This window comes from Pagrus major, chromosome 17, assembly GCF_040436345.1.
Source record: "Pagrus major chromosome 17, Pma_NU_1.0".
In the NCBI taxonomy this organism is placed as follows: domain Eukaryota; kingdom Metazoa; phylum Chordata; class Actinopteri; order Spariformes; family Sparidae; genus Pagrus; species Pagrus major.
In genome coordinates this window covers 14,193,919-14,206,444 of record NC_133231.1, presented here as the reverse complement: position 1 = coordinate 14,206,444, position 12,526 = coordinate 14,193,919, and the positions used below count along the sequence as shown (strand labels likewise).

The 12,526-nt window shown below is 39.5% G+C and overlaps 1 protein-coding gene across 1 annotated transcript; it reads left to right on the top strand.

The window, feature by feature from the left end:
* Positions 1–3,775: 3,775 nt before the first annotated feature.
* On the top strand, positions 3,776–11,346 carry serinc2l (serine incorporator 2, like). The gene is made up of 10 exons (XM_073485221.1): positions 3,776–3,900; positions 4,765–4,926; positions 5,266–5,453; positions 5,562–5,641; positions 5,769–5,906; positions 6,053–6,222; positions 7,180–7,270; positions 8,747–8,897; positions 8,991–9,200; positions 9,629–11,346. Exons 1-10 carry the CDS (start codon positions 3,862–3,864, stop codon positions 9,765–9,767), a joined length of 1,368 nt encoding a protein of 455 aa, XP_073341322.1. The 5' UTR covers positions 3,776–3,861; the 3' UTR covers positions 9,768–11,346.
* Positions 11,347–12,526: the final 1,180 nt, after the last annotated feature.

Below are 12,526 nucleotides of genomic sequence, written 5' to 3'. Positions count from 1 at the left end.
AGTTATTCTTCTTCTCCCTCCTCTTCTCTCCTCTTTCAGACGGCCAACATCTGCACCTTCGCGCCATTCTCCGACGTGTTGGAACGTCACCGCAGCTCTTTGCGTTCATTGGTCCAAATCCACCAATCACTGACGGCGTTGAAACTGTGAGCGCCAGCAGGCCAATGACATTTACTAAAACTTGGATGGGCGTGGTTTAACAAGATGGAGCAGTGAAGAACACAAAGCTGGCACAGCCCCATGGATGTGAGAGCCAAACAAGTCCGTTTGTGTGTGTTTACCAGCTGTTACGTAACTGTCAAATAAATCATCCACATGTGTTTTCATATGCAACTCAATCAATGTGATATTATATCCAGCTGCTATAGTATTAGTTTATATGGTAGCCTACAGCAAAACAGGATAGTCATGTTTCACTGTATTAACAGATCTACGTTAGTACATGATGAGTCTTTTCAAAGCTGATTCAAACTTGAAGGGTATTTGGGGGTAAATGGTTACAACAGTATACTCCCCTGTTATGCAAGGACATCGACTAAATGGAAGTTTTAATCATTTTAATTATTCTTCTTTTGGGGTTGAAATTATTTCAAATATAAATAATACATTTGGTGTTTGAATTACACTGATTTTATGTATCCTATAATAGCCGTCACTGAAGGAAAAGGAAAAAAAACTTCAATATAAAATATGAAAGTCCTGAACTGTTGTGTATGAAGTAAATGTATAGGTTTGCATTGCAGTATTGGAATTAGGCCTACTTTAGTGTCGCATTGTACCTTACGATAATTTGAAGTAAACAGACTCCGGTGTTTCTTTTTTTGGTTACTACATAATAAGTGTTATTGGGAAACAGCTCAGCTCATACCTTTATTGTCCCCCAAGGGGAAATTTGATTTGCAGATGTGAGTAAAAACACAAAAACAACAGGTAAGAGAACATGAGACATCACAACAGCCTACAACCAGGGAAAAAGAAAATGTATCTGTTCATTCAAGTGTTGCTGAACAGTGCAGTCAAGGCTGCCATTGTTCGAGGACAAGGGTTTATCCTGAGATGCGTAAAAATTAGTTTCATTAGTGCAGTGCTTTCCAAACTTTTCCCGCATGGTCCCACATTTGTAGGTAGTAATATTTTAATATATGGGATACATCTCCCACTTTGTGAACCACTGCGTTGATGCATTTTGGATGTTAGATGAACTGTTGTGCTGAGCTGCATGTTAGTTTAGAGAACAAAAAAGAGAAATAGATATAGTGAACTGTGTGTTACCAGTGTAAAAGACAAAACAAAACCTGAAATGCAAAAAAGGCGGCACAACACAAAAATTACCATAAAGCATTGTCATTACACAAAATACAAAGTTAATGTTTTATGTACAGTATTGTAGACATATTTTACATAGTGACATTATGTTTGGGGCCAGTAGACCACAGAGAGGTCTATTCCCTGTTAGTCATAAAATATCAAGGTGATAAGACAATGTTAATTATATTTTTCAAGCTGTTAGAGTTGGCCTGATGATGTATGACGTTTCTGTAAAGCACTCTGTGTTACTGTGTACTTCTTTCTTTATCTCTCTCATTACTCACGCACAAACCGAAACCTGGTCAGCTACTTTGTCTCAGGGATGCAACACCGTGAAATCAAATGTTGTAGTTCAATATACAATAACAGGTTATGGCCCATTTGAATGTTGACTGTTGAGACTTTCATCATTGGCCAAAAGTATATTAAAGTTTATGAGTCATTAAACTGCCGATGGAATCATTTATGAAATATTGTACCTATCTGTAACCAGCTGTTTTCAGGCAACCTCTGAGCATGCCCACAAATACTACAGCTACGTCTCTTTGTGTCCTTCATGTTGTGGCATATGAATGGAATATAAATGAAAGATTATCACTTAATTTCAGTCAGTTAATCCAGGTTAGATGTAAAGGGTTCTCTAGATTTAGTGTCGCATTTCACCTTTTCCTCTATATCTGACAGAAAAGCTCCAACAAGACTCTTTTTTCCTTGCAACATTTTTCTTTTGTTGCGTCTCTGAGGGGGAAAAAACTACAGAGTGTTCTTGGAGTGATTGATGAAAGAGTAGTGAGTGAAGTTATAATCCTGGCAGCAGCATACTACGGACAATAAAATAGAGGCAGACATCAGCTGCCAGCCAAGTGAGCCTGGCAGTGCCAGAACAAAGAGGCGATTATAGGAGACTCACAGGGGTGAGTGGCTGCAATGCACAGTCTTACTTTCAGTTTAAAACCTACTTTGCTGTATGCATTTACACAAACTGAAACAGAAAACAAAAAGGAGTTGATTCCTGAGAGGATAGTCCCTGAATCCAGCTAATATGTGATGTTGATTCATCTCAACATTGACATAAATAAAAAATATTCTTTATTCAGTATATTGCAGTTACTTTTAATCAGGAGTTTTAAGGGTCAGTAATAGGACCGCCATAACAAATAAGACATCTATGAAAGTATGTTTAAACATAACAATATTTCAGACAGTACACAATCCCAGTCTACTGGGTGAAAGTATAAAGGGTGCTGAAAAGGAGTTATTTTCAGAGTATAGTACCGCAGGTTCAGGAATTATAATTAAATACCCATCTTTCCTCCATGCACAAACTTGCACTGAACAGGTTATGTACAGTAGATGTTCTAATCTTTGCTCTAAATCACTCCAAGGACTGTCTTTTATTTTACTGTAGAATTATTGTTGGCTGTTGATTAATCTGCTGAAATGTGAACTATAGTTTATAGGAGCTCATTAAATTGGATGGTACAGTCGTGTGAAATGGTTAAATGCTGCCACCTAGTGTTGGTTAGAGGAATCAACCTGCCAAAAAAAATCAAATGCACAGAAAACTTCTGTATAACCATAATTCACATAAAATGTAGCAATAAAAAAGTACTTTAAATTAATTTTAAATGGTGTTAACGCTGCTGTTCATACTCAATAAAATATATGCATTATTTATTTTCAGTGTTTGGTTAATTGGAGAAATATCCAAGCTGATTCATTTTACCTACCCTACCAGTTCTCAATACTCCTATTTGCTAGAGAATTGATTGAGTATTTGGCACTTAATTATTCCTTGTTCCAGGTTAGATATTAAAGGGTCTATTAATAACCAAATCGCCTTTGGCTCCCTGCTGTGCAGGTGCTCTACCAACAGCAGGGGCTTTGAAGAGGCTTCTGTCCGCACCTGACAGTCTCTCTCTTGCGATCCATGTAGTTTTAAACAACAGACACTCAGCTCCTGGGATGCTGAGTGAGAGGACAGATGGTAGGTTTCAAAGTCCCCACATTTACTATCTTGTTATCCACTGTGCTCTGCAGACACAACTAGACTAGATCAAAATGCAGTATAATTGTATATGCAGAGATTATTTTAGGAATGTTAATTCACAGTTTGCTCAGCACCTGATAAAAACAAACAAACAATAGTTTTATATATTTATGAGGAAAAAATAAGGTGCTCTCAGAACTGGGCATGAGATACACACATTAACTAACATGTTGTTGCATGACCTATGTTGTATTGTTAAAAAGAAATACCACCGGATCATTCAAAAGCACGTAAATGGTGTTTTCAGAAAAGGCTGAGCAAAGTATATGACTTGTACTCCTAATTGTAAAGTGTTACCCAATTTCCTTTTTATCCTCATCTCACCAACATCTCTTGGTGGGGACACTATTCATTTTAGGTATTTTATGTTGAAAAGCTTGTCATTTAATATCACCCTGCATACTTTTATTTTGAAAAGACGCCGAGCAACTTCCGACTGTTTGTGTACAGGAAGACAAGAGGCGACATTGCTCTGCCATTAGTTTCAGCTATTTAATGTCAACATGGGGGCTTGTCTCGCCTTGTGCTCTATAGCCAGCTGTGTAAGTATCTAACCTCAACACGAATATCATCTTAGACACTAACTGAAGGCTTTAGTCCACTCTCGTCGTACTAACGATAGATGAGCTAGCGTAAACGTTTAACTAATGTTCGCTAAAGAGTAGCGTTGGCAGCTACACGACAGTCAACCCAAGCTGTCATTATAAAGATAACTAACACCAGCGACTTAACGTTAGCCTAACGTCACATTTAGTTAGCTGGCGTAGCTGTACTAGACCTGAAGCTTACGCTAGAAAATTCAAGCAAGTTAGCTAATTGTTGGCTTGGTAAGCTGGTGAATCAGCAGAGTAAATATATAAATAATGGGGACTGAGGAAGTGTCAAAACAGGCCAGCTACACCCACGTTACACTTATTTAACCTAACTAGGTTAGATAGTTAATGCTACCGAGTTATTGACAGTTAGCGTAGCATGCTATGGCTCACCTTTACTATCTTTTAGTACGACAGCTCCTGGTCTGGCTTACTCTGGTAACGTTAGCGTTAGCATAGACAGTTTATAAAGGCAAGGCCAGTCACTGAATAACCTTAGATTAAAAGTGTAACTTGTTTGTTCTTCTCTGTGTAAACATATCAGAAAAGCCATGGGGAGGTTCTGCTATAGAAAAACTAGGACAACCAGGGATAGGCCTGTGTTGTATATTTTATTGTGAGTGACAGGAGTCAGATATGTGGGTGATTCTTATCACTATCCTGATAAATAATTTACCACAACAATATATCTAATGGAACAAGACCTATTTATGATTGGCATTCTGCCAAAGCAGTTGCCTACATTCATTTGACTGTTGTCTTTAACTATTTTTTCCACTCTGGCTTCTTTCTCCTCCTCTCCATCACCCACAGGCCTCCTGTCTGTGTGGCTCAGCACCATGCCTCCTGTGTGGCTGCTGTCCCTCCTCCAACAACTCCACCGTCACACGGCTGGTTTTCTCCTTCTTCTTGCTGTTGGGGACCATGGTGTCTGTCATCATGATCCTGCCTGGAATGGAGACACAGCTCCGTAAAGTAAGATGACTGCTGGTCTGAATACATTATGTTTTTTCGGTTTGTACTGCATTTCAAAGATTACTTAGATGTCCTGAACTACAGTATGTGTTTACCGTGCATGCTTTTTCCTTCCATATACTATGTAGTGGCTATTTCACTAGTAACTTATTGGAAGTTGTTGTGATGACCTACTTACCTAAAACAAAACTAGGTCTCTGGCTTTGGTCCAGGTGTAATTATCTGAGATAGGATAGTTACATATTGAAAGCTACACTGAAGGGAAATTATTTTGTTTGTATACTGTACAGTAAATGGTTAAAGTGTTATAAATTACGTTATTGCATTTTTGTTTTGTAGATCCCAGGATTTTGCCAGGGAGGAACTACAATACCTGGTATCGATAACCATGTCAACTGTGATGTCATTGTGGGCTACAAGTCTGTGTACCGTATGTGCTTTGCCATGACGTGCTTCTTCTTTCTGTTCGCCGCCCTCATGATTGGTGTCCGTAGCAGCAAAGACCCACGTGCACCTGTTCAAAATGGGTGAGTGCTAATATGGATTACATGTGTTCAGGGACGGAGGCAGTTTTGCATGTGTTACTTTGTCTGTCTGCTGTACTAATGTTGGCTTTGTAACTGTTTATCTTCCAGGTTCTGGTTCTTTAAGTTTCTGATCCTGGTCGGGATTACAGTGGGAGCTTTTTTCATCCCTGACGGAACATTTCATAGCGGTAATAACAGTAATAAACAGTAATATAGCAGACACTGACTTTGTGTTTTGTGAGTGACTCAGACTACTCCTGATCAACAGTTACAGGAAATTGTATCAGCTGTGTCTGTTTCCTTTCCACTTTACAGTGTGGTTTTACTTTGGAGTCACAGGATCCTTCATCTTCATTCTGATCCAACTAATTCTTCTCATCGACTTTGCCCACTCCTGGAACAAGGTCTGGATAGAAAATGCTGAAAATAGTGACAACAAATGCTGGTTCGCAGGTACAGCATTCACTTTACAAGAGTTCTTTCTTTCTAAATATCTAATTATACCTGTGGCATATATTTGAATAGATAGTTAGTATCACGTTGTTACATACGTGTGGTTTTACATCATTTGCATTGATGTATCTTCATGTAATTTCCAGGCCTGCTGTCTTTCACCTTCCTCCACTATGCACTGGCCTTCACGGCTGTGGTGCTTTTCTACGTTTACTACACACAGCCTGACGACTGCACGGAGCACAAGGTCTTCATCAGCCTCAACCTTATCCTCTGCGTCATCATCTCCATTGTCTCCATCCTACCCAAGATACAGGTACAGTGTGGACCAGTCCATACTAATGCAGATACATTTGAAAACATTTTGTTCCTTGTTTTGGTCCTCTTTACATACATTTACAACATTTTCTGAAGGAAAAAATAACCCATGAACTGTTAGAGGTTTTCTAGAGTGGATACATGGGGAAATACCAGCCTTGCTTTGTGGTCTTGACAGGAAAAGCAAAGGTTTTCCTAAATGTTGGGTACAATGTAGCAAAAATAGTAAGAGGCAAAGATTATATCCCCTCAAACTCTTTATGTGATGAGTCATTATAGCTGGTCACACAATGCAGTTGACGTCACTGTGATACCACAGTGTATTTATGTTAATGTCTCAACATGCCTTGAACAGACAATGGCACAGAAAGCATTTTCCTATTGTTATGGTGTTTCAATGTTGAAATTTTAGGAAACAACCCCAAAAAACTAGTGTGGATGGAAACCTCTTTAAAAGGAAAAAAGCTTTTTTTATTTCACATTACCTGTATCTGTCATAATGTGGACATGGCTTTGCTGTTGTCCTTTGAGAAAAATTAAAATTTAAAGGGGCACTATGTAGTGAAATTCAAACTCAGAATTTTAATATTAAGAATATTAATGAGGTAATAAGATTTTTTTTTTCCATAACTGAATAAGTAAGCTGTTCTCAGAGGAAAATAAGGTCCCCAGAAGCTAGAAAGGTGGCAGGGTCCGCCAAATATAAACAAAGTAAAACAGTATGAAATTGTGTTTTCCTTTAATGTCAGTTTGTTTAATCAGTTTATTCAGTCGTGAAAACAAAGAGAGTTTGTTTATTTAGTTTGTTTAGGCAGCAAAAAATCAGTCAGTGAAGAGCTTTCTCTTCTGATTCAAATTTCTTCCCCAAAACTATGTAGTGCCTAACATTATTTTACATTTTACTGTTGTCAGTTTAGTTAATTGATTCAGTGTATGTTTGTGCTGTTTGTTACAGGAAGCCCAGCCACACTCCGGTTTGCTCCAGGCTTCCCTCATCTCCCTCTACACCATGTACGTCACCTGGTCTGCAATGACCAACAATCCAAGTGAGTCTCCTGTTGTCTAAGTCCGCAGTTGCAGCTCTGCTCTTTTGGTGGCATGCTTTGCTGTGATTGGACTCACAGTTTTCTTTCAATATATGCATTTGCTGATTATCTGCTGCAGCATTTTGATCGTACTGGTGAGTTTTCATGCTATAGGAACAAAGAGCTGCTTTTTGTTAATGGTTGGCACACCTTCCTGGTCTCATGTTGTGTGATTTGCCCTTTCCTAGTAAATGGCAACAATGAGCAAGCTTGTTGTGACTGTAGGGTTAGTTATGTGTATGTGTGCGCATCTGAGATCCATTTACACACAACATGAAACTCTATACTACCCAGACAGAAGTAGATTAGAATTCATTCATTTTATATTCTAGATCTCCATCTCACTATCTCTTTGATACTGATGTTGTAACGCAAGTATGCAATTTTATCTTTGCTAGATATCATATGAAACAGCTGCCTATTTTATATTGCAAAGCGGACCAATTAAAAGCATTATTAAGTATAAAACAGAAACATACTTTACAAAAGCACAAACACCTTTCCTGTTTTATGGTGTTTTACTGTCAACAGTGAAATGTAAAGTGACAGTTCACCCAAAAATCAAACTTATATATTTTTCCTCCTACCTGTAGCGTCATTTATCCATTGAGATTGTTTTAGTGTGAGTTGCTGAGTTTATCAGCTGTAGAGATGTCTGCCTTCTCTCAAATATAGTGGTACTACCAAACTACACTCGCCAACACTATCACTGTGTAGAAGAAAGGGTGCATCTACTCATGGACAACCGGCTTGTGCTTGTGACAACACAGGAAGTAAACATTAATGGCGTCCTTTTTGGCTGTGCTGTTACATTAACTAGCTTTATTAGCTTAGTTAGGTAGCCTCTCATCCATAAGTAGAGGTATGCTTTCTCCTGCGCGGTGATTCACTTGGTGGATGTAGTCCCCTAGAAAGAAAATAGCTCCTACATGGAACTGCTTACAACAAGGTCTGCGGATATCTTCAGTAACCAGGTCATGATTTCTTAAAAGAGACATTGCTATTGAGGTTTTTCGTTTGTCTGTTTGAGTTTATTTATTTATTTTTTATTTTTTTGGTGCTTTTAGTGCTATCTAGTTCCATTATATTGGAGAGAAGGCAGACATCTCTACGACTGATAGAGATGTCCCTTTAAGAAAACACTTTGAAGTGTAGATGGAGCCCTCTTAAGAGGAAACAGTTATAATAGTCTGAGGGAGCGAATTGGCCTTATATTATATTATTATATTGCATCTCTTACCATCTTCTGTGCCAAAATTTGAGTTTATTTATACAAGGAAAAAAGAGAAAACCTATTGTCATTATAGACAAGATAGATTTCAGATACCTAGAGATACAGGATAAGTGTAAACAGGCTCACTGTATCATGATTTATTTTTCATAACCTGTTACGGTGTAATAAATGTCTAATGTTGTGTGTCTGCTCTGATGTCTTAGATCGACAGTGTAACCCCAGCCTGTTGAGTCTGGTGGCAAACGTCAGCACCACCCCCTCCCCTGGTGACAGCACCCCAGGAACTGTGCAGTGGTGGGATGCTCAGGGCATCGTGGGTTTGATCATCTTCCTCTTCTGCACTCTCTACGCCAGGTAGGTTTAACATCACCAATTACATTTTACAAACTGTTTTGTACGACCTATATTTTTGTAAAACTGTCTCCCTCTCTCTGTCCCTCCCCCCAGTATCCGTTCATCCAGTAACACCCAGGTGAACAAGCTGATGCAGACAGAGGAGGGCGGAGGGTCAGGAGGAGAGGGTGTGGTGGGAGAGGACGGCATACGCAGGGCCGTGGACAATGAAGAGGAGGGAGTGACTTACAGCTACTCCTTTTTCCACTTCCACCTCTGTCTGGCCTCTCTCTACATCATGATGACTCTCACCAACTGGTACCAGTAAGTACATTTGATTACGGATTTTTTTCCCCCCAGTGGACAGATACTTATTACCCAAACTGACAGCTTTTAAGCACACAAATATTCACATATGTCAACGAAAAAAATCATCAGGTTTGAGACAAACGTGGAAGAATTTACACATCTTCGAAATCAATAGCTTTCAGTGGTTATGGCAGGCATTGTAGGTCTTTGAGATGGCCACCAGAGGGCGCATTACTTCACCTGAAAGTTGCCCATTTTTAAAAAAACACAGCTTGAATGTCATTTTCTAAAATCAGCCCAGTTTCTAAAAGAAAAGCTCACTAACACAGTGCTTTTTTAAAAATCATTCATGGGAAATATATGAGAAATATGTATATAAATAAATTGCAGTACATGTGTTGGTTTCACTAAATTGTACCTTTTCCCTCTGTGTCCTCCCTCAGACCAGACACCACCACCCAGGCCATGCAGAGCAGCATGCCAGCTGTGTGGGTGAAGATGAGCTCCAGCTGGCTGGGCCTCGGGCTCTACCTCTGGACCCTCATTGCCCCTCTCATCTTCCCTGACAGGGATTTCAACTGAGCACACCCAGCCTTTTAGCTGGCTTTTTTGTTTTCCTGCCTTGTGTATTAGGCAGAGTGAAGGATGCTGTAAAGGAAATATGAAGGATATTATGAAGGAAACACTTTTAATATCTTTTTTATTCCTTCTTTCAATTAATTGCCTCTGTTGTTATTGTGGTTCTGTTGTTTTACCCCTCTCAGTATGAGTATTTAGTGTGATAATAACTACAGATTTTTTAAGTGTAAGTGGACTTTTCTTTGTTAGCCTGATTGATGATGGTTTTGGCTGCAAGAAATCATTTTATTTGCCAATGAATCACCTTAATAGGCAACTCCCTACCTTCCGCCCGATGCTCTATTATCTTTTTGCTGGATTTTTAGTTACTGGACTATCACGAAGACTTGGCAACAAAGCACTTTCTCAATACCTCAGACGTTTCCGTTTCAGATTCCCCTTTAAAGGCCCTGTGACGTCAGACTTGTCTGATTGGCCAAGTCTGGAATCCCCCTGATTAGCTGGACTGTTTTGGTGCTGGGGGCAATGAGGAGATCCCTCCTCGGGAGCCCCAGAGTGAGGTGAGTGTGAGAGTTAGATAAGAGGAATATGACACACCCTAGAGATCTTAACAGGGCTTCCCTTTTGCTGCTAGGCTATATGCAACCACACGTCATTACACCTTGAGCTAAAGAGCCCTAATAGACCACCAGTCTAATCTCAGCTCTTCCTCGTCTGCTTCAACCTATGGTGATTTATCTCCGGTGCTATGCCTCTTCATGTCTGACTGTTCGGCTTCGTACAGCCGCGGGCAACAATCTGTACCTGCATAGCAGTCTGTTTGCAGCAGGGAGACATGTATTGATCCATAGCAGTCAGCATCATGCGATGTGCAGCGGTATGGTTCAGGAGGTGATGGTGCCAACGCTTAAGAGTGTTACCGAGTCGAGAAAAAGGGATTTTTAATTGTCGCAGTGTACAAATCAATAATGACGCATGTCAGTACTGATAAATTGCTGTTAAATGGTATTGACTTCATAGTATGTTGATGGTTGTAATGGTGGTACAGTAATTTTATGCATTATATAGTATTTACCTCAATTTCAATATGAATGGTATGAGTCAAAATAAGACCAGAATATTTCGTACCTTTGAAAAAAGGTTTTTGGTACAATCCATTGTTTTTGTTATGTTCTTTTAAACATTTCACCACCCACACACATGAATCACATTTCCTGTTCCTCTGGCTGGGTATTGTGAATGGAGTTTTTGAAAGTGTTGTGATAAATTGGAACCTTTTTTTTTTTTTACACTGGTATTGATTTAATTTATCAATCACGTCAAATGTATTGTACATGTTCCCATTACTGTTTACGAAGGAGATTGCCATTGTTAGATCATAACATGTTATATTTCAAAACACTAATTAAGTGCCTTTTTGTAGTCCTGCGTTTCAAAGCAAATTTATCACTAATGCTGATGTGTGCTTTTTATGCCTTGCCTTACATTGTGCTCATTGCATGCCATAAGGCACAGGCCGATGACAGGAATTAACATTGTATTTAATGTATAAATACTGTTTTTAATAAAGTTCCGTCGCTCACTCTTTGTCTCGATGCAGCCTCAATAGAAACATAATGTTCATGTCCTATAAAAAGTATAAATAAATTGAGTGAAATACCTTTATTAGTATGTTATGAAGATCAGTGGTGGAAAGTAACTAAGTAAGGTACAATTTTGAGGGAGTTTTACTTAAGTAAAGTAAATATATATGTATCATTTATATATTTATATATTACATATTTATAAATGCTGAGATTAAATTAAGATATTATGGCTGTTGACATCGAGGTGCACCACGGATGTTATTGCCCTTAAATTACACCTTCCTGTGACAGCACTGTCCCTCCTTTCTGTACATCACCCTATAGATTTAGGTCATAAGGGACCAGAGTGAGGGGGCCGAGGAGGGGCTGAACGTGCTGTGATGTTCACAATACAGCACGTTCTGTACTCTGGGTGAAGCATCATGTATAGATTACACTCCAAAACAAGCTATATGTTGTACACATCTGATAAACTCCAACACTTTCTCAGCAGTTGTGTGAATGGGGACACATTCACATCAGTCACTGTTGCCTTGACCCTTAACTGAGTGTTTGTTCAGCCAGTTAGCTTCCTGTGACATCCTTCCAAAGCTAAATTGGAAGCACATGACTTTGTGTTTCCAGTAAATAATAATCACAATAACAGATTTAAACCCCTTTTGCCTAACTGTAAATTGCAGCAGTAAATGTGTCTGACCTGTCCCCCGGTGCTGGTACAGAGACAGAGCAGTGTGTGCCAGTGCTCGCAGCCTCTGCTGTGTTATTTCCTTCTTGCCTGGCCGGCAGACGGGGCCTGTTGGTTTTGGCTGCTACAGTCACTTAGTCCAGTTGGCACTGTCTAGAACTGTTCAGGACACACTACCTCCTGTCGACTTCCACCCTCCCACAGTACCACCCCTCGCTCAGCCTATCCATGACAATCCTGAGTTGATGGATTGTGTCACAGTTTAGCTGTGAGAATAATTTCCCATTTCCTTATGCACGGGAGGAAGCAGAGACTTCCCCAGCACTGCTGCGAGGACCACAGTACACTACTGTAAACATAAAAAACAGCCATGAGACGGTAAAGAATAAATTTAGTAAAAGTATTCGAAACAGTACATAGTGTTAAAAAGATTCCAGGGGCAGAAACTCAAATTGTGTCAGGAGTGAGGGGACATAAAGTGTAAATACTTG